This window comes from Alternaria arbusti (assembly GCF_024043155.1).
Source record: "Alternaria arbusti strain BMP 1465 chromosome Unknown scaffold_10, whole genome shotgun sequence".
NCBI lineage: Eukaryota > Fungi > Ascomycota > Dothideomycetes > Pleosporales > Pleosporaceae > Alternaria > Alternaria arbusti.
In genome coordinates, this window is record NW_026249950.1 from 551,894 (window position 1) to 573,254 (window position 21,361).

At 54.0% G+C, this 21,361-nt stretch overlaps 8 protein-coding genes across 8 annotated transcripts; 1 reads left to right on the top strand and 7 right to left on the bottom strand.

The window, feature by feature from the left end:
• Positions 1-1,409: 1,409 nt before the first annotated feature.
• On the bottom strand, positions 1,410-4,427 carry J4E86_007443 (uncharacterized protein; the record flags this gene model as incomplete). The annotated part of the gene is made up of 5 exons (XM_051447963.1): positions 1,410-2,855; positions 2,950-3,464; positions 3,512-3,611; positions 3,664-4,080; positions 4,293-4,427. 5 exons carry the CDS (start codon positions 4,425-4,427, stop codon positions 1,410-1,412), a joined length of 2,613 nt encoding a protein of 870 aa, XP_051300901.1.
• A 1,098-nt stretch (positions 4,428-5,525) lies between these two features.
• On the bottom strand, positions 5,526-6,286 carry J4E86_007444 (uncharacterized protein; the record flags this gene model as incomplete). Its single annotated transcript, XM_051447964.1, has 2 exons — positions 5,526-5,964; positions 6,018-6,286. 2 exons carry the CDS (start codon positions 6,284-6,286, stop codon positions 5,526-5,528), a joined length of 708 nt encoding a protein of 235 aa, XP_051300902.1.
• A 781-nt stretch (positions 6,287-7,067) lies between these two features.
• On the bottom strand, positions 7,068-8,120 carry J4E86_007445 (uncharacterized protein; the record flags this gene model as incomplete). Its single annotated transcript, XM_051447965.1, has 3 exons — positions 7,068-7,430; positions 7,479-7,942; positions 7,994-8,120. 3 exons carry the CDS (start codon positions 8,118-8,120, stop codon positions 7,068-7,070), a joined length of 954 nt encoding a protein of 317 aa, XP_051300903.1.
• Positions 8,121-8,857: 737 nt separating this feature from the next.
• J4E86_007446 (uncharacterized protein) lies at positions 8,858-10,426 on the bottom strand (the record flags this gene model as incomplete). Its single annotated transcript, XM_051447966.1, has 3 exons — positions 8,858-9,090; positions 9,138-10,187; positions 10,234-10,426. 3 exons carry the CDS (start codon positions 10,424-10,426, stop codon positions 8,858-8,860), a joined length of 1,476 nt encoding a protein of 491 aa, XP_051300904.1.
• A 386-nt stretch (positions 10,427-10,812) lies between these two features.
• On the top strand, positions 10,813-11,865 carry J4E86_007447 (uncharacterized protein; the record flags this gene model as incomplete). Its single annotated transcript, XM_051447967.1, has 1 exon — positions 10,813-11,865. The coding sequence occupies one exon, from the start codon at positions 10,813-10,815 to the stop codon at positions 11,863-11,865; it is 1,053 nt and encodes a 350-aa protein (XP_051300905.1).
• Positions 11,866-12,647: 782 nt separating this feature from the next.
• Positions 12,648-13,230, bottom strand: J4E86_007448 (uncharacterized protein; the record flags this gene model as incomplete). Its single annotated transcript, XM_051447968.1, has 2 exons — positions 12,648-12,845; positions 13,171-13,230. 2 exons carry the CDS (start codon positions 13,228-13,230, stop codon positions 12,648-12,650), a joined length of 258 nt encoding a protein of 85 aa, XP_051300906.1.
• Positions 13,231-13,870: 640 nt separating this feature from the next.
• Positions 13,871-15,680, bottom strand: J4E86_007449 (uncharacterized protein; the record flags this gene model as incomplete). Its single annotated transcript, XM_051447969.1, has 2 exons — positions 13,871-14,860; positions 14,922-15,680. The coding sequence occupies 2 exons, from the start codon at positions 15,678-15,680 to the stop codon at positions 13,871-13,873; spliced, it is 1,749 nt and encodes a 582-aa protein (XP_051300907.1).
• A 3,463-nt stretch (positions 15,681-19,143) lies between these two features.
• On the bottom strand, positions 19,144-19,866 carry J4E86_007450 (uncharacterized protein; the record flags this gene model as incomplete). Its single annotated transcript, XM_051447970.1, has 1 exon — positions 19,144-19,866. The coding sequence occupies one exon, from the start codon at positions 19,864-19,866 to the stop codon at positions 19,144-19,146; it is 723 nt and encodes a 240-aa protein (XP_051300908.1).
• Positions 19,867-21,361: the final 1,495 nt, after the last annotated feature.

Sequence of the window (21,361 nt, forward strand, 5' to 3'; positions counted from 1 at the left end):
GGCGCGCCCTAGTGGACTGGTGGGGACGTTGATCTTCGCTAGCCACGCGTCCGTCTACACGACGACTCCACCCGAACACTGACCACGACCGTTGGACATGAATTTCTGCACCAATTCGCGGAGAATTGCCAGCAGCGCCTCGACCACTTCTACTAGCATCGTGAACTTTTCCATCTTTTTTCAAAATCCCCGTGTCCTGGTCACATGGTTCGCCTTCTACAGCCCCCTGTGAGGCGCATGCGCGGCACGGGGCTTCTCGGTGGCGTATCTTTCGGGATCGACTGCAAGTCATAACCCGATTACGACGTGTGCGACAGAGCATTGCCTGCCTCATCATTGGAATCCGTACGTGCATAGGATCTTCCAGAACTAACTGTTCCACATCTTCGCAATCCTACTCATGCGCAGGGCTGAGCAGTTGCACTCTGCAGTCATACAGCGTTCGTCTTGGCTCGTGCACACGCAAGAGAAGCCTACCAGAACATCTCGTACTCATTTACACTGGCATGCAACTGTAGTGCAGGACTTCAAGTCCACGCGGCTGGGTTCAGGGGAACCTGAGGCACCATTTAGTCATCCTGGACACCCACAATATCTGTATGTACTGTGGAAAGCTGATAACAACTCGACCCACAGCTGCTTTTTCGTTCGATGGCTTTCTAGCCACCTGTCACCGCTTCTTCCTCATCTATTCCGAGCTTGTCCGTTGATCCAACCTACGGAAGTTTCTTCATCCTCACCTCCACATCACGACATCTCTGCCTTTAGTGCGGCCTATCATGGGTAAGAAAAACGTCACAGCAACGAATGCTCCACGATCTCCCTCGAGGATCTTCCGCTGGCATGCTCATCAACGTCAAACTGTCGATGAATGATGAGTCACTGGGTTGCGACGGTTGAAGAACAGCCGCAGCACGACCGGGGAAGGTGACGTGGACCGTGGTTTAGATACACACCCCACGTAGCACCGAGTACGTACCACGGAGATTGGTAAGGGCACGTGTACTGTGAGCATACGCCCTGCATCCGACGGTCGTGCGGAAGCCCGTACTGTACGCGTACGCGGTCAGGCGTCAATGGTGAGTTGAGACCGGTCAGGACGTACAAGTCTACTCGTGGATTGCCACACGTCGCATGCGGAGCCGCATAACGTCTATGATCCCAGGACGAGCCATGAACTCAACAAAAGAGCGCAGACATGCAGGACAGAGCGTAAATCGGCATGAGACATGGCTCCTTGTCGTTGATCACGGACAGTGCAACGGGTGGGACCGACTTTCAGCGTTGGATTACGCAAGCATGAAGCAACCTTCATTTAGCCAGGAGGTATCTCAGTCGTAACATATCCCAATCCAGTGGTACCCTTCCATATCCATTTCCAAGCGCCTTGAATACCAGCTATACTACCATCACAATCCCGCCTTGACAACCAACACACTAGCTCCCAGTCTGCCCTCCCAGACCTTCTCAGCAAGCACACCCAGTGTTGCTGCTGCACTTGAGCTACTCCTTATCTCGTCTGCTGTGCTCTCCCTCTCCAACACACTGTTCCTTGCTACGTTCCTACCCAGCACGATGAGATCACCAGCGTTCCTCGGCGACTGCCCGACCTCAATGCTCGCGCGGGCAATGACATCCTGAACAGGCGCAGTGGAAGCCATAGTCTCGAAGACGACACGGCTTGCTAGATCGAAAGGAAGTGAGGCACGGAGCGAAGCGAAGAAGGCTGCATCCTGCTCGCGGGATGTAGTCGTCGTTGTGACTACTTCTCCGGCCTTTCCTAGAACCGTTGATGAGACGGGCGACGCTTGGCCGATAACAGACTCCGGAACATCGAAGTACACGACGGTAACAGTGACTTGAGGGTTCTCGGCTAATTGGAGAACCAGACGTAGAGCAGTCCGGTCGTCGTTGCCACCAAAGAAGGGGAAGAAGACGTGGTGGCTTCGATCCGCGATGGGTGCTGTGACCGCCTTGTCCCTGGCGCTAGACAGACTAACACTGCTGTATGTCCTGGTAAGCTTCAGCCGCTGCTTCTGCTCTTTGTTCTTGCTGCCGCCAAAGTTCTTGTTGATCAGGACTGCCACGGGTATACTGGCTTGTTCGAGTGTGTCGTGCACAAACGTGTTGTACGTTGAAGCGGCGAGCTTGTTCTTCGTTCCCTTGTCTTCGATAATGGCTTGCTCCGACATACCGCCTGTCTCGCTCCAAGGCAGGACTAGGAAGTTGGAGTCAGATGCACGGGTAGCGAGAGTCTCAGCGAAAGACGATTCCGGCACGACGAGCACTTCGCCGCTGACGGCAAGGTTGTGAAGACGGCCAAATGTGCGGAACGTGTTCACGACTGGGTCGTAGGCTGTGTAGGATTCTAGCTCCGAGACCTGCATGACGGAGGAGCCACGGTCGGTGAGGTTGAGTAGTCGGAGACCGTAGGCTTCGACTGGTCGCGATGGTGCAGTCTCGACAAGTGACGTCTCGCCTGTCTCTTTGCTTGTGCTGATGTCTTTCGATGGGTGCGTCTTGGGCGCCGGCTTGTCCGCGTTTCCACCGAAGAGCGAGGTGAAGGCCAACAGGTTGGGCATGCTGTCCAGACGGAGGTAGATGGTCATCCGTTGAATCTTCTCAGCAGCCATCTTCTCGTAATTGATCCCATCGGCACCTTCGTCTGAGCCGTCGAGAGGCTTGCCGGTGTCCCAGTCAATCTCGCCGCGACGCCATGCCTCAACCTTCTTCTGATACCAGGGAGGGTAGAAGTACATTGTCAATGGAGACGATGCAAAGGTAGTAACGAGGGCCATCACGACGAAGATGGTGAAGGTTCGGGTGCTGAGAATCTTGGCATTCAGTCCGATGTTCTGTGATTGTTAGTACTGGCCTGAAACTGTGAGTAGGATTACTTGCCAAGACGATAAGCTCCACCAATCCCTTACAACTCATCAAAGAGCCCACAGCGAAGCATTCTCGCCACAGCATCTTGCTTCCGCGAGCTGCAAGGGTTGCACTCAGGAACTTGGAGAAGAAGGCGACAGCGCAGACGCCGATGACGTACGCCCACACAATACCAGAGTCCAGGAGACCGATGTTGGTGTTCAGTCCCGAGAGAGTAAAGTAGAGCGGGAGGAAGAGTGCCCCAATCAGATCCTCAATCTTCTCAGCGACTTTGATAGCAAAACCACCCTCGTGGGGACAGATAAGTCCCGCCATGAACGCTCCGAAAATGGGGTGAACGCCGATGATACCAGTGAAGAAGGCAGAGCCCAGGGCGATGAGCAGTGTCAGACTGATGATGCCTTGACTGGGACCATCTTGGAGTGCGCGAGATCTACGCAGGACGTAGACGAAGACTGGTCGCACGGCGTACACGAGGAACAGCATGTATCCGGCGCAGGTGAGGAGGACCCACAGTGCCGAGAGACCTGAACCAGCGTTGACGAGGGCCACGCAGAGAGCGAGAAGGATCCATCCTACAGAACATTAGTCGAGGAGCTAGCGGAGAAGCTGTGCGACTTACCAACAACGTCATTCCCAACACCCGCTGAAAGAACAATAACACCAACCGGCGTCATGAGCAGTTTCAGTTCCGTCAAGATACGACACAGTACCGGAAAGGCCTAGACGTCCAATTAGCACAAGAACGAAACCCCTCGAATCCGCAGAACTCACAGTGATAGCCATAGCCACACCAATAAACAGCATAAAAATCGCAAAATCAATCTGCACCGTTCCCGGCTCATCCTTGAACTCATTGTACAACCCCACGGCGATCGCACAACCCAGTCCAAACGGCACCGCCATACTCGCGAGCCCAACATTGAGCGCAGGCCGCCAATTGCTGAGTAGGAACCGCAGATCGACTTCCAATCCGATGATGAAGAGGAATAACGTCAGACCGAGGTTGGCGACTAGGTTCAAGTTGGTCATGGACTCGGTGGGGAAGATGGAGGTTTGGAAGCCGGGGATGCGGCCCATTACTGAGGGACCGAGGATGATGCCGCCGATGATTTCGGATATCACGCGTGGTTGGCGGATTTTGGAGAGGGGCCAGTTGAGGGCGCGGCAGAAGATGATGATTATGCCTGCCTGTTGCGTACATTGTCAGTATGCTTCTCTTTGAAGATTATGGTAGATTTCCAGGGACGACTCTAACTGGAGTCATGGCTTGCGGATGTAGAACCAGTGATATGGACTGAGGTTGCGCAGATATTGAGATATGGTGGTAGTACTAGATCGGTGAAGCGTCTCACCAAGCTAGACTCTCAAACACGATGCTTGGGCTAGTAAAGACGACATACCTGAACGATAAACAGAATAATCGGATGATTCTTGTCAAAATGCACAGGATTGACCCCCTCCAGAATGCCCGCTTGCGGCGGAGCCTTGATAGGCTCCGTGGGCGCCGCACTCGCAGATGCCATAACAGAAGACATGTCGAACGAGCTCGAACCGATAGGTCTAGTATGGTCGTAGTAGCAAGGCTGAGAGAACAAACGCAGAACACACTCCCCCACAAAAAGGTTCACTACCCCAGAGTACTTAAAACGAGTGAAAAGAAACAGCGAATACCCCAGGCTAACATATACCGTCGTTAATATTCCAGCGAACGGCCCCAGCCCAAAGCCCCGAACCTTCTAGGCCGCAAGCGGCATGGAGCGTCAGCCCAGGGTCTAGGCGTGTCTTCGCACGGCGTCTTGGACCTTTGAACTTTCTGTGCGCTGCGGCGCGGGCTGCGGAAGCTAAGCTGCAAGTTCCTTGAAATGCCACTTGTGGAGTGAATAACGTGCGGCTGTGATTTGCGTTACCTTGCCCATGTGATGGTGAAAGTGCGTCCTCGTGCTGGACATCGCGAGCTACCCATGCTGCAGCGACATTGGCATGAAAACTTGGAAGTGCGCGCATGCCTCTTCACCGCCCACGCCCGTGTGTCTACATTGGTGGTGAGGGCAGGGTGGCAGGGTTTGTGGCGTTGGCTTGGGGTTCGCCAAGCGGCGTTGTCGTCAGCCTATCTGCTACAATGCGCGATCAGGCGATACTGTCGCGATCGTGCAGGGTGCATTGCAGGTTGCGATGTGATATCTCTCAGGCAAAGATGTTGCGCCAAGGGGTGCAGCCGGTCCTTTGGTGGAGTGGAATGTGTTCAGATGACATGTGGTGAGGGAATTTAGGGGATTGGGGAGTTTCCCCGCGGTTCTGGGGTTGGTTCGTGGCACCTACCTGGCGGCGGAGCGGGCGGAAGTCACAGGGGACTTGTGTCACGATGACTTTATCGTGGTTTCCTGGCGCATAGGCAGGAAGGTTCTACGAGGCGCGGAGGCATTGTGTTCATGTGGAAAGACATCTGGCGTTTGTCGATGTACCTGGGTAATTTCATTATGACACCATCTAGACGTCTGCACCATTTCCAGAGCCTTCACTCTCATGTCGAACGATACTTCCACATGCAGTAACCTATAGTTCAATATCTACAAGTCCAAGCTCCACTATATACAAGTCCCGACCCTGGAGCATCTCCATCACCCTTGGCACATCTAGCACCCAATCCTCTTCCCACTAACAACAACATCATCGTACCAAATCGTATTGGTATCCCCTCCATAGCTCTCCCACCCAAAGTACGCGCCCGTAATCTTCGGCTTGACTGAACTCCTCGTCCACTGCCCCGCATTCGCATTCGTCGCGCCGTTGCCCACCGTCAGTCCCGGAATCGTCGCGTTGTTCAGCCACGTCTCCACACTGCCATCGGTGCCGAGATGGTACTCAAAGCACGTCCAGGCGTTTGTGGGTAGTGCCTTTGAAGATGCGATGCCTTGTGGGCTGAGATCGGGGAGAGTGGCGTCGTCGGTTTCGCGGTTGTACATGAGTATCTTGGATTGGCCGCCTATGCGGAGGTGTTTCTTTGCGCCTTGGGCGGAGTCGGGCATGGTGATGAAGGTTACGTGGGAGTCGGTTAGGGGCTTGGATGCTTTGCTGTAGGTATGTTAGTTCATGTTCCTTCTCTTATCAGTCAAGGGAAGGCCTACAGGTACGTCCGCACGTAAACATCGCCAGCAGGAATCTTAGTCGTGCCGACGAAAATGTGGCCGCAGAAACCCCCTGCGCCGTCCACGCGGATGCTGTTCTTGCCTGTGTGCGCTGTCGTGCTGTCTAGGGTGACCTTTCCGCCTTGCGAACAGTCTGGGGCGTAGGTTGGCCATGCGGTTTGGTCCCAGCCGTTCTCGAAGCCTTCGGTGACTTGGGAGAGGGCTGGTGCCGCGAGGGCTAGAGCGAAGAGTGCTGTTTGACCGAACATAGTTTTTATTGGTTTGATCTGAGTATGAGGTGCTGGTACCCAAGACGGCGGCCAAGTGCTATTGCTTTATACTGTCCATATCACAGCCCAAGCTTTTCCCTCCGTAGCTCAAGAGGTATAGTGCCATGCTTGTTCCGTGCTTGTTTCCAAAATATATGAGTTCGCGATTTAGTGGACGCCAGAGTGGTTAAAGTGTCGGTAGATCGTGCGCCTTGCCCCAGGTCCATGTTCGGCTTTTGTGCCATTTAGATTGCTTCGAAATTTAGCGTGGTACATGTTTATATTACAACGTCACCTGAGAGAAGGTTTCGCCGCCATTTCTCACAAAGATTGATTGTGGTATGCGAATTCATATTGCGTCGGACCGGTGCGTGGGGCGGTGAAGTTGAGGACCGTGGCAATGCAAACACCATTGCGCATCGCGCCGAAAAGGACATGTTTGACTCTTTCATTCGATAGCTCGTAAGCTAGCCTCTAAAACAGTTGTATATAAGTAATCCGCAATGATGCAATTCGGCCAGCGCTACAGAAACAGCTTCGAGACGCTGAGAATAGAGGACGCCAGAGGCGCCTACAAAAGAGACCAATTTTCCTAACCAATGGAAGAGATGACAGGAGAGATGGGGTATGTATATCCACCGTGGGGGTATTACATATTGTACGGACCAGCCTTTGGGAAAAGACTAATAAAGAAGAGACGGTGGATGTGATGGTGGAATGCGAGACGCGGCTGTATAGCGATCTCTTAATGCTGGAGGAATAGACTCGGCTAGTGTGTTGATTACGCAACGGTGTTGGCGGCGGCCTTGTTGACTTGTGTGACAACCACAGCAATGACAACAACGACGATGATGATGAGCAGGAGGACGAGCAGGCACCACCACTTCTTGCGGTTGCGGCTGCGGGCCTTGACAATGGCACCGTCGATCTCTACGTTGGCGGCCTTGACGTTGTCGTGGATCTCCTCGCCCTTTTGCTCGATGTTGGCGACAAGCGGCTCTTGCTCTTGGACGATCTGGTCGAGGTCCTGGAATAGCTGGGCCAGCTCGACCATTTGACGTTCTATGTTCTGAATGGCCTCGTGGCGCTCCTTGACGTTGCGGAGGGTGGATGAGGCTTGGCCGCGGCGGTCTGAGTTAAGGAGCTGGAAGGTGTTAGTTTAACCGTGCGATTGACGAGTTGAGCTACTTACAGCCTGCTGGAAGATGGGCGCATCGGGGTCTGATACTGCATCGCGGACCTCCTGTTCGGTAGCATCTGGGCGCACAATGCGGTATTGGCGCTCGGCAGCTGCCTGTGAATCCCTTCGGAAATCCGACTCGAGTTGTTGGTACTTGTTGATGGTGGCCTTGAGTCTTCGGTCGACCTTGCCGACTTGGGGAGCGTTTCTTGGGTGGCCAGAGTCGGGCTTCGACTTGATGGCCTTGACGCGGCCAACGAGGCCACGGTAGCCGGTCATGATCTGCGAGCTGAGGTTGTTGATCTCGCCCGAGGGCATGTCTGGGCGCGCCAATGACTGCTTGAAGACACGGTCGAGGTTGCTGAGCTGGGCATCGAGGTCATCGAGGGCGCGGTCGACTTCGCGGCATTCGTCGAGGATGGCATTGGGGTTTGCGCTGGCGCCCCCGCCAGGGTAGTTTTGCATCTCTACATCGCCTGTGCTGTGTTAGAGATAGCCGTTGAGGGTGTGGCGCATCGAAGACGTACCATAGCCGCCCTGGTTGTAGTTGTTGTAGCCAGCCGGGCTGGCGTCGCGTGCGTCGTAGGGGTTACCGCCATACGATCCTATCTGGCCGTAGCCCTTGTTTCCGTACTGTTCGTCCGCAGCAGCCATGGTCAGCGTGTGTAAATGTGTAGTGTAGTGCAGTGATGGTGTTGTAGGAGGGCACAGTCAAGCGGGTACGCTGACAGAGAGGGAACTTACGCTCATTCTGAAACAGGCCCTGTGTGGTCTGAGTGGACGTGAAGACTCCTGAGACAGCCGACTGCAAACGCGGGAAGCGGCACTAGAGTAGCGGTGGGCTCGTGACTAGGCGAAGGGTGAATTGAGGTCAAACGCGCTTGAACTCGAATCAATGTTGTCAATGCTGTGTAAAGGCTGGCGACAGAAGATAAATGTGTTTCAGCTCTGCGATGTTTCCTGGGGCTGAGTGGCAGAGTGGACCGCACATGCAGGAGGCGCTGGGCTAGCTCCATGGGGCTGGTAAGCAGCGGCGCGTCGTTGACCCGCAGCGGCGAAGAACCTCACTCTAATTTTGGCACACGCACATGCTTCGGCGTCTAGAAGGCACCTGGGCGCTCTTTGGGCTGCAAACTTGCTATTCGCTTGCACTACTTTCGCATCTACTCTTCACTTTCGCCTCATCTCGTAAAGAGTCTCCGAGCCGGCCACCAAGCGCTGACGCAGCTTCACGGTCATCGCAGGAAGGTCTGCGCTAGACTCAGCCTTGCAGACCGCATCTCAGCTTATGAACGCCTCCACTTCTTGGTTGGACTCCACGTCTCTGCAGCTTGGGAGCTCAAGTCTAGCCAACATATACGCCCCACCGGATGAGATGCACACCGCACATACTAAGTGGCTGGCGCGCCTGCAGTCCCCCAGCGCGTCTTCTCATCACCTCCAGCCCACGACTTCTCCTGGTAGCCTAGTCGCTGCTTGACTTCATCTACTGTCGCTTTGTCTCCTGTGTTCTTGCCAATGTTGTCGCTAATCTTGACGGCGTAACGCCCCGCAGCGGAGGCGATCTTGATCACAATGTTGAGCGGCACAGACTTGTTGCCTGTTGTTTGCTCGACAAAATCATCTGTCATGGTCAGCCATGTCTTGCACCAATTCTACTCGCGCACTTACTGGTCAGGAATGTTCCAACACCGAAAGTGGGCTGGAACCCTGCTGCTTCTGCTGCAGCCTTGTATTTGAAGCACAGCTCAAGGTTCAAAGAGTCGGAGAATACGATGGTCTTTTTGTCCTTGATGCCTTCCTGGTCGTAGAAGTCGCGCATCATCTTGATGAACTCCAACGGGTCTCCAGAGTCCTGTCGCACACCTGCGAACACCTCGGCATAAGTCTGTCTCGATCCTAGATTTCCATCATACGGTGCTTGGATCGGCGGGTTGGTTGACGCCATTGTCTCCACGGCATCGTTGTTGGTGGTTTGGCCAGCTGACGCCAGCGTTGTGCCACCGCCTGGGATAGCCGTGGTAACGCGAGGAATCTGCTTCTTGAAGGCTCTGAGGAAGGTCGGTGTGCCGAAGGTATCCGTGAGTGCGATGCTCAAGACGCCTGCGCCAAACGTCGCTGTCCAGTATTCCAGGGCAATTTCATTTGCGCTCTCGTAGTTGTTGGTAATGGCAGCCACACCCATGAACCACTCGTGCGCGACGGTGCCCACAGGAACGAGGCCGTGCTTCATGGCGAAGTGGACATTGCTCGTCCCTGAGAGTTTGCCTTTCCACCCTGCCTTGTCGCCTTCGTCAGCTGCCCGGCGCAAGCCCTGCAGCACTAGATCCTGAGTGTGGTAGTCGCGACGTCTCCGCGAGCCAAACTCAGAGAAGATGCATCCGCCCTCCAACAGACTCCGCCCCTTCTGGTATGCCTTTTCGACTTGGCCCTCATGGCTCCAGTCTGTCTCGACGAACTTGAAGTATGCCTCGCTGACCAGCGCGAGTAACGGAATCTCGTACAGGATGGTATCTAGCCAAAGACCCTCGGTATGGATGTGGAAATCGCCGCTGTCGCTGTCTGACCCAGTGTCATTCGCGGGTTGGAAAGATAGCTTGAGCTGCTTGGAGGGCTTGAGGCGGAACGTGGAGAGGAAGTGGAGGTATTGCGCGTTCAGGTAAGGGCAGGTGTTCTTAAGGAAGGCGATTTCGGCGTCGGACACGGTTATATTCTCGAGTTCTGGAGGGTTAGCCATTGTCGAAGTAGCAAGGAGGGAAAGACATACTATCTACTTGCGCTTGTAACCACTTGAAGGCTGCGCGATTCAGCTTCTTGTCGGGCGTGCGGTTTGTGAAGCCGTAGGTGACTGAGACGTCTGGGAAGAACTTGAGTATGCAACATTGCATAGTCAGCTTGTAGAGATCGGTATCTAAGAGTGAAATGATGCCCTCGGGCAGGTTGGCTGGTTCCGCGGCCATGGTTGTGTGTGGGTGTATTGCGCGATTGTGTGATTCAGCCTCAGGGTGCACTTGCGATCGCGATAGATGGAGGGGTGGTGGGGCAGGCGCGAGGTTATAAGGGCGCGTAGAGTGGGTCGCGCGTAACCGTGGAAGAGAATGAGAACCTCGTGCGATTGTATAGGCGTCGGACAAAAGTCAATGCGTAAACGTGTGCATTCACCAGACAGAATATGTTCCGAGCAGTGACGGCATGCGGCGCGTGAAGTCATCGAAGGCTAGCGCCGATTGCCGTCAGCCCTACCAGTCAAGAAACCCTGGAGGCGCATGAAGCCTGGACTCGTTCCGCTCTTCACACGCCTCAGGGTCCAGCAACCGTCGCTCCTTACCTCGTCCAGACCCAAGAGATGCTCGTTGCCGTCTCGATTCTGGCACTCTCGCTGTCCTTCCTGGTCTACCAGCGCCCGCCCTCCACATGGCTCGCCTTCATTACTCGCTTCACACGTTCTGGCGCGTCGTCGATACCTGAGAAGTCGCAGCATGGCGAGACAGACCACAGCACCCCCGCGGCGGAGCAGCGCATAGAGCAGACTTCAACAAAGCATGAAGATAGCAGAGTGTCTGCAAAGAGCCCATCTCCCGAATCCACACCAAAAGCTGCACCGGTTTCTGAAAAGGATGCGCCTGCAGTACCTACCTTCACGCTCAACGAACACGAGAGCTCCGACGAAGATGAAGAAGACAACCTCCCACCGCCCTCCTTCCCAGCCATGAACTCCGCCCAGCGAGCCTCGAAGCCGCCCTCGCTATCCGCCATGCCCCCTCCCTCCACCATGCCTCCACCCAGCAAGCCCTCGCTCATGGCCCCGCCACCAAAACCGACAACCTCTCTCATGCCGCCACCCCGAGTCGCAGCTTCAAACCTGCGCGCCCTCCCCAACACCTCCACCCAGTCAATGCGCGTACCCACAACCGGGCTCCTTCCGAACCGCGGCCCGCTACCCAATCGCGGCCCACCGACCTCAAACGGCAGCCTGGGGCTTCCACCCACCGCAGGCGCCTCACTCAAGACACCAAACGCACGAGGCAAGGTACTCCTGTCGCCCGGCCACTCGCCACTCGACTGGGCCTATCTGCAGAAGTCAGGCAAGAACTTGTCGGGCGTGGACTCGATGATACGCGTTACACCCGCTATGCTCAAGGAGAAGAACGGCCGGAAGGGGAAGCCCGCGTGGTCGAGCTACCAGGGCAAGGTGTATAACATCTCGCCCTATCTGCCGTTTCATCCCGGTGGAGAGGGCGAGCTGAAGAGGGCGGCGGGCAAAGATGGCACGAAGCTGTTTATGGAAGTCCATCCGTGGGTGAATTGGGAGAATATGCTCGGTGAGTGTATGGTGGGGATTATGGTTAGTGAGGAGCAGGCGCCGAGTGATGCGGGCGGATTAGAGGATATGGATTGAGGTATGATACCCTATAGACCAATGCATTAGACGGCGTTTGAATCGAAGTTGTTACCACAGCATACAGTACACAATCACGCGATAGCAAGAACTTGAGGGCGCTGCGAGACGGATACATGCCGAGATGTGTTTGCTGATGTCAACACGGGAAACATGCCAGCTGTATACATCGAGTTGGTGAGGCAGCGTTCACAGGTGTGATGAGCTTTGAGTACCTCCAGGATATATTGTAAGATATCGAATTGTAAGAAGTACCGAACATGTAGGTATAATTTGACCCTCCACCCACGGCTACCACAGGGAAACCAACAGCGCAACGCATGTTCATACATGGCCAACGCTGCCGGAAGTCCCATGACGCCAGCCCTGTCTCACTGAGTGACCGAGTCCTCGACATGCTGCGCGCCATCGATCTCTCAGAGCAAGGAAAACACAGCATCAGCCGTGCCATCTTTCTCCGGAGACCTCATCTCATAATCCCGAAGCAAAGCAAGGATGTAATCAACCATCGCCGCCCTCTTCTTGACGCTCTTGTCGCCGTACTTCTTTGATAAGAAGCCAAAGCGTCGGTCTGCGCTACCTTCGTCCGGACACTGCCCGGCCCCAGTTCCTGAGCAAAGCAACCACATCATCAGCTGTCGCTGCCTCCATCTTGGCGCCCTCAATGGCATACCCATGAGTAAAGAAGCCAAAGCATTGACCTGCGACCTTTATTGCCAGCTCTTCCACACTATGCCTCTCATGTAAAGAGGTTACAGCGTCAGCCTGCGCCATCCGCCCGCTCAAGCAAAGAAGACACCGAGCCTGCCCAGGCGATCTTCCTTGAGGGCATCCGCACCAGCCTCGATCTCCGGTGAGACAGCCACAGAATACTGTGGTACCTCAACCTCAAGGTTCTCCAATCCACCCGAACGTTCAAGCAAAAGATGGCACAGACTCTGCGCGACCCTCTGCTTGAGACCGTCCACACCAACCTCGATCTCCGGTGAGACAGCCACATGATACTGCGGGTACCTCGACCTCAAGGCTTTCCAACCCACCCGAACGCTCAAGCAAAAGAGGACACAGATTCTGTGTAGCCTTCTACTTGAGACCGTCCATGCCATCCTCGATCTTCGGTGAGACAGCCACAGACTCTGTGGTGCCTCGATATCGAGGAAATGCTCCCTAGCGCCATTGTCCCATCTCTTGATAGTGTCGTCAGACTGACTTGCTTCGCCATTCACTCCAGATGTGCTTGTTTTTGGCTGGAGTGGACCGACATCAGTAGTGTCTCGCCGGTAAAGTCAGGACCATGGTCAATACCATGGCGCTAACCGACCTGGTCGAGTTTCTTTTGATGGTTTCGTCGGTCTTGCGTTGCATGGCGGCTATGAGCGTGGCATCCTAAGACAGATGTTAGTTTGGGTGTGACTGAGTATTCTGGATACATACCTTTTTCCTTGCTGCTTCGAGCCTTTTTGTTAGGCTTTCAAGGAGTTTAGCCAGGCCATTTTGACCATTTTGGCCAATTTTGTGGTGGGTGTGGTGTGGTGGAAGGTGGCAGTGTTGTGAGCGGAGGAAAATTTTCAGTAGGTGAGTGCGCAGTGGAGGAAGGAGCAGTGAAAGAGCGTGCGTCATCGCACGTGCACCAGGCCGAACACGATAGTGACTGTGATCAGTGAGTCTATACTATCCAGGATAGCTATATATATCTCTTCACTGCATCATATGATCTGCTTTCCGGGTGTGTCTCAAGGCGTGGTTAGCAGCTTCCGCGACTGCATCCATACTAACACAACACCGCGAAGCTCGTATTCGGAATCACCTGGGAGGTACTCGCTACGCTGAAAATTTTCAGATGAATCTGTTGAGAGCAGTGTATACCTCGGAGTACACTACAACATGAGTTACACTGCCAGGGATGATGAGCTTACACTGCGCAGCCCTGGGCAAGTCTCGATACTGAACAACAGCCTTGAAGGAGGAGTGAAAGTTCCATCTACTCTAGTTCGTATAGGATTTGTTATCCCTTGTTTTCCAACCGCGTGACGATGACAGGAAGCAGTACCGCACAACATGCCACCATATACGCGCTGACGCCAAACGCTCCTTGAACATCATACTGAAACCGCGACCAAAGAACACCAAAAAGCAGACTCGCGACGAGGAACACCATGAGGACGGTCAGCGCAAGCGTATCGCGGTCCAAGCCCTCATCGTAGTAAATACCCCATCCCTCAGCAGGCTGCCCGACCTGACCTCGCAGCTCACCACATGTACGCTTCGGGAGCTGATCTAGTATCCAGGTGTCTTTCTCGTGGACGTCTGTCGGACATGTGAATAAGCTTGCAAGATAGACTGGTGGTATTGGTGGGTATGTGGCTGGCGGGCCGGGGATGCAGCGATACTCTGCTCCTGGTGAAGGCTCAACTTTCGGGGGAGGAGGTATACACTCGCAACTGACTTGCCCTGTGTTGTTGGTGACGCAACACGGGTCGTGGTGTCGCACATCAACACTGCCACCGATCGGAAGGCGGAATTTGACGAAGGAGATGCCTTTGACGCTCTTCAGCGAGAGTATGTGGAGAAAGCGACCACGGTGACGGAGGTATTGCTTTCGCAAGAAGCACAGTAATGCGCGATCGGTAGTCACATCTTCGATCCGTTCCTGCTGCAAAACCTTTCGGAGCCGATTGCGATGCATGCAAGCCAGTAGATGAAGAATGCTTTGTTGGGGCTGTGGGTTGTTGCTAGTACTGGTAGCAGTGCACGGTGTGTTGTGCTGGGGAAGGCACGACGAAGATCTCATTGTGGAGCCACCAAAATTCGATGTGACGGCCTTTCGGATCCACTGTATGGGATGCGGTGCAATGTATCGCTGGTTTCCAGACTGATGGCTATGAGCCGAAACGCGCACTTTGGCACCGGAGGTACGTCGCATGTGGCCAACGAGTTCGTCGATGCCTCCTCTGCGAAGCTCCGCAACGTCGCTGTGAAGAGATTCGCCGCATGCCTGCTACAAATTTAGCATCCGAACAGACTCAAGAGACTTTCAATCCAACGGGAATACATACGCATTGCCATCGAAGGCGCACCGTGTCTGGTCTCAGAGGCGGTTCCAGTAGACCTGCGGCAATCATAACGTCATCTGTCGCTGACATGAATGCATCGGTCATACGAAGCAACACACTGCTCGCAGCTATTTTCCCATATGCGCCCCCAAAAAAGCCACCAGTGCTTTTCTCGGAGTCGTTGCGCCAATTTTGCCAGGTCGAGGTCATCTCTTGGGCCTCTGTTATCGCCGCGTTCGCTATGTCTCCACTTCTCGCGGACTCCAGGTGCGTCAAATGTGTCGATTTTGGTACTATGAATGCTTGCAGTTGAACACGAAATGTCTTGAAAGCTTCGCTCTCCACTAAGAACTCGCGGAAGATGGCCAAATCCTCGAAGGCGTCTTCATTTACCGGGCGTACATCCGCAACATCTTCTTCCTCGTCGGAACTCTCTTCATTGCGTTCTTTTCGAGATAGTGGCAAGGCTGCTCGGCCATTTTGCAACTTCTCAACGATGGACTGTGCTAGCATAGCCGACTTGATGAGCACAAGCCGCGATGCTAGATACTCGAGTCTTTCTGTAGCTTCGCCTTCCAAGAGACCCGCGTATGCTCGGAACAGTCGTCGGAGATTCCTCTGCAGCCTTGCCGGTCCAATAGCCTGGTTTTCAATGGCGCACTTATACAGCGACAATAGAGTTTCGTCTTCGTAGAAGATTGCCAGTAGCACTTTGGTAGCTGTCGCGATCTGGACTGCAGAGTAACCACTGCCTCTAGACATGTCAGATGCTGAGGATGCTAGAGACGCCACTGAGAATACTGAAGCGATCGATGCTGCATAAGACGATGGTCCTGATATACTGTCACCGTAATCCCAGGCAGGGTAATCCTCGTTATCATCGGTGACTCTCGCGTCTAACCAGGTGTCAATGGTGCCGTGACCATGAGCTGATGAATTGGATGGGTCAGCCAATCCTACGACATTTATCACATTCGCATCCACCACTGTGTCTCCCAGCGCGTCTTCATTTGTACAACTCTTAAACGCCGTTCTCGCATGTAGACGCATTGTTGATGGGCGTCTCTTCTGCTCATGCGGATATGGAGATATCGGCGCCTTTCCGTAAAGCCTGTTGCGATAATCGTTTTTTTTCTGGTCGAAGTCCATCTGCTCTTGTTGGATGAGTGCTTCTTCGACAGAGCGAGCTAGTTCCCTAGCCAAGACCCGAATTTTCTCCTTTTCAGCGAGGGGAGTTTCTGTCCGTGACTGTTTGTGAGATGGCTCTTCGTCCCGTTGGAGATGATTATCCGTCGTGACCTTTTCAGGTCGTAGATCATATCGAGAAGGGATTGGAGGCTGTGGATGAGAGGTTGAGTGAAGTGCGGGTTGCGCAGGAAGAGCAGAATTCCCCGAACTTTCGCGATAGAGCGAGGAAGTTTGATCAACCGTTGCGTAGACGGGATCTAGTGACACGCGCGCCTGTTCCTTGTTCGCATGTGCTCTTTCTGCATTAATACTCCATGATGAAACATGTGTCTCTTGTGGATAGAACGCACTTGGAGCAGACTGATTAGAACGATCGTCTGCTGGCGCATAAAGCTCATGATATTGCGGTCCCGGCTCTCCTGAGTAGCTTGCCTGCCGAACCGTTCCCGTCGGCCCTCTTGGCTTTGTCCCAACAGCAGGTTGTATGATAGTAGGTCCGGACGGATGTCCGCACCCTGAAGCGGGTCGAGGGGATGTGCGGTAAGGGGTGGTTACAGGCCTTCGACGACGAGGTCGTTTAGATGGAAGCGGGTCACCATACGCAGGATGCGAAGGCGCCAAATCTTGACGACCGTGAGCAAAACGTCGGCGACGGGGAGAAATCGATGCCTTAGATGTTTCGTCTTCTGTAAAGTCATCATCGGAGCTGTCATCGAACACGGCAGGATCACTGTAATGAACCTTAGCGTCGCGTTTTTGGCCATTCGGCATGAGCTTGGCCTGCTCAGTATAAAGGCAACCCTGAAGGTCACCAGCTTCCACGGATGACATAAGGGCTGAAACTCTTCGATCTCGTGCCGACCCAGCTTCATGCACTGAAGCAGTGTTGTGACGGGCTTGGTATCTCGGATCGTGACTACTCGATATGACTAGCTCTGTCATCCCATCCTCGGCGGTGTTCATTTCCATCGTGCGACCTTCAAAATCGCCTTCGATCCGAAACGATGAAAGAGTGTTAGTATCTACTAGAAGACGAATCTCCCCGTTTGTATCGGTAAGACCGCGGGCCTCAAGGAGTCTTGTATCGATGACATTTTCAGCAGACATGTCCAATCGTGGACTGGTAGTCCTTGATGGAATTCTCGGGACTATCGAAGGCACCATGTGAGCTCGTAGACCTGGATTAGCCTTCCCCTTGTCTTGACTACGTTCCTGGCTTACGACCGGAATTTTGATCTTTTCTTCGTTTTTGGAAGATACGTGCATAGCGTTTGATCTGGGACGAGCATGCTGTCTGATGACGGCCGGTTTTGGCGATGATTTGGATAGTGGCCTTGCCGTCGCCTTCACAGGAGGCTTTAGGGAATCTCGTCTTTCCCCGGGTTCTTCGGTGAAAGCCTTTCTTCTTGTCGGTTGCTTAGCCTTAGACTCTTCAATTCGCGTTCGAGATACGTCGCGGTACTGCTCTGATGCTCTAGCCGTCACAGGGTCATTCTTGGAAACCGTTCGCGATCGATCATGGATACTTGAGGCATTCGTCGCTTGGCCTGGCGTGTCATGAAACAACTTCATAAGCAACGAGTTCCCATCGTGATTTATAGCTAGATATGTACCTGGCTTAGACGCGGTGGTTGCCAGATGCTTTTGGTCGCTTGGAGGTAGCGACTGAGATATGACGGGTCGGCGAGCGGGAACAGTGCGCGAAGTGGAAGACGAAGCACTGGGAGATGCTATCTGTGATGGTTCCGATCCCGAAGAGCTTATCCATGCGTTGTCCCATACAGAACAATGTGAGCATCTCTCGTGGTTTTCGCAAAACCCGCAGCCTGTATTGGTAATGACACTATTGTCGCCGTAGCAATTGCAACACATCCACCACCAGACCGGACGGTGGGATGCCATGATTGAGATTAGTAGAGATTCAAGTTCTTAAAGCGACGAGGGACATATCGAGAGAAAGAGGTATATGGTGGATAAAGTCACTCTAGAGAGCGTCACTTAACACTCCGTCGCCCAGGCTGTCTCCAATTACGCGCCTATCTCGCAACCCCACCACGCCACCTGCAGAACGAGGAGAAGAAATCAGCCTTGGGCGCTCCAAACGCACAGTCGAGCTCTGGTAGGATGCCATTGGCTGTGCGGTGTTGAGCTAATTAGTTGGGATAAAAGCCATATGGGCTGTGCAGCTGCAATCGCTGCAGCCGAAGACGCCACCTCAGACGGACTGCATGTTGTATGCTATCGTTGGCGCTAGGAATTGTGTATATGCACACCTGTACGCATAAGAGGAGGAATTGCTCAATCGAAAAGGCGACTGGTGAGGAGAGCGCATGATGTAGAACGTAAAGCGCGTTTGTCTCAGAAGGCTCAGCATCTGCATGGAGGCTGAACGCTGAATCCGCAGCCCCGCCAGCATCTAGATTAGTCTCCCACATGTTCTGCCATCTGGAACTTCGAGGGCGCTGTTCGGAAGAGAATGGAAGAGATGAAGGTCGACGGGGGAAGATACTGAAGCTTGTGCGCGACTGTGCACGGTCCGGTTGTGGAACGACGATTATGGCTGTCCGAGGAACCGACCATACAACTGGGCACTGCTTAGGTGATGGAACCATCGCTGCAGCTATATGCATGTGGCAAATACGGTCATGTCCTGTTTTGAGCAGTGGAAGCTGCTGCTGTAAATGTCAAGCTGGCAGCCTTGATGTTCTGAGCAAATCGCACTGACAGCCGCTTGTGTCCACCCTCGACCGCATGGTAGGCATGTACATGGAAATTCTATATTTCATAAGAGTCACCGCGCTATGGGCATAGTCATGGTCACATTTCGTTTATCGCGGTACTGTAGACCGTAAAATGCAGTGCACGATGTGCGAATACTTCGCGTACGTGCTGGAGCGCTATTCAGGTACTGACCACAATACGCGAGGCAGAAGTCGTACGAGCAAGGCTAAACAGTCAAAATACTAGTGTAGTGCTAGCCCCTTCGCATGGCATTCAGCCCCATCTCATGACTACGCCATAGGCACTAACTCCTCACTCAACATCCGTAAACAATCCTGAACCCCTGTACCGGGAACGCGGGTGGCGCAACGTTCGAGAACTCCCAGCAGTTCGGCGCAGACGGGCTGTCGTACATCATTGCCATCATGAACGACATTGTCTCGTTACAAGCCGTCTCGTCGACAGCTGCAACGCCGCCGACACTCCTTGTCCTCTCAAGCGCCTGGCTTTCGCCGTTGACTGTACCGAACAACAACGCGTTCTTCTCCGCCTCGTATGTATTCCATGTAGCGATCGCACCGGCTTCGCGCTCGACTTGGTATACGTGAAAGCTTGGGTTCGGGCCAGAGATCTTCTGGAGCTCAAGGCGGGGGAGGACGAATTCGAGACGGCAGGTGTAGTTCGACGTGCTGTTCGGTAGGCCTTGAAACTGTACACGTGTGGCAATTTCTCCAGCATCTTTGACCTGACGACGTAGCATGAAGAACTGCTTTGCTTGGTGTAGGTGGTCGACGTCGTAATCGGGGTAGCGCGCGTTGATGACAGAGAGATCGGTCGGGTAAACTTCGTGGCATACGTATTTTCCCGACCCGAGGAGAGGAGGGTTGACGGCGTTGGGATCGCCTTCGCAAAAGCGGACGGTGGAGTTACAAATTGTGTTGTTCGCGAGCAATGTCGAGTTTGGCTGTGGGTATGGTACGCCAGAAGCGTGTTGCGAGAAGAGTGCAGCGAAGCATAGAAGAGCGGCGCGGAGCATCATCTTTGGATGGGAGCGTGCCGTGAATCGTCTCGAGAGGGCTGTCTTGGTAGCTGAAGTGTAGGCTTGTTGGAGCACTGAACAGGAGTGTCAGAGTATGACTAGAATCTTAGGTAGTGTGCGATCAGTAGGAAGAAATGGGTGATAGAAGAAGTGTCTTGAGTGTTGAGGGTGAGTAGCTATATATGCCAGACACGTTGTATTGTCCACCTATCGAGCTTTCCTCCACCTCGCACGTCTGGCATGAGTAGCCCTCCATGTGGAAAGCGAGATATGCTGCGTGGGTTGAGGGAACAAACTGGTAAGCGCGAGGAAACCTTGATAACTCGCTGCTACTCCGCCAAGATGCGTCTCGAAGCACGCTTGCCGTACCTAAGGCGCAATTCTCGGCAATTGCCCAATCCGAGAAACAGCTTAGGAGTGTTGGTGAAGGTCGTCCCATCGCGTTCAAGCCGCGTGCTGATGACGGTTATGAGCCATCATAAGCGACACCATCTTGCCCTTTGGCTGGCGATCATAAGAGCTCGGAGATATGGGAACTCCTCCGCCAACGCGACGTTGTTGGCGTTGTGTGTGTGCGAGCGGATGTACAAGGCGAGTTGGGTTGCGATTGCCGATCGTGAGAGAAGGTGCCTGGGCATGACGGATGTAGGCTTAGTCAGCTGGCACTTGTCCGCGACGCGATACTGACGCGACCAGCGTGCAACTTCTATTACCCGCTACCCGTACCAAGAACAGTCCATCGCGCCTGCATCTACCACTTCTCGAAAGGGGTATGGTAATGGCTCGAGTCATCGCCATCAGTCAACCAGGAATAATTTCGAGGCTGTTCATCCCCCGATACGAAGGTGTGACAGAGTGACGACTACTTTCGTCCGACGACAATTCTCTTCTGATCGGGTCGAACGGGAGCTCGGAAACGATGGAGCTTCTAGGTGGCGCAATGGGCCGAATTGGGCCCTGTGGCGTGCCCCGCACCCTCACGCCCGAATAGACGACATGGCCGCGTCCATCCACCGCGATGATCTCCAGGGCATCCTGCTGCTCTTCTATCATGATTGAGATCGTTGAAGATCCGGTATTGTTGCTCTGCAGCTCGACTTCCCACGTTGTTGTATGGGCAGCGGAACATGTCAAGCCACCCCCGAGTGCACCCTGGAATGCCAGCAGCTTCATCTTGTCTCTATTCCTCTCCCTTTCTACAACCACTAGAAACCTGCCGTTGAAGCTCGCAACTCCAGCGACAACGCTCGTGCCGACTACCCTATCAGGAATGGGCCTTATTGGTTGACGGAGAACGTGTGGATCGAAGCCAAGAGTGTCGATTGCCACGAGGAAGGTCGCTGGGAGGTGTGAACGTGGTTGATGGTCGACGGTGCAGAGGATATAGGGTCGACCGTTCGGAGAGATGGTAAAAGCCGCGTTCGTTATCTCATCGCGATACGCCTGCCGGGAGTCAGCTTTGCGCCGGGTCTTAGAACATGTCACTTACGCGTTC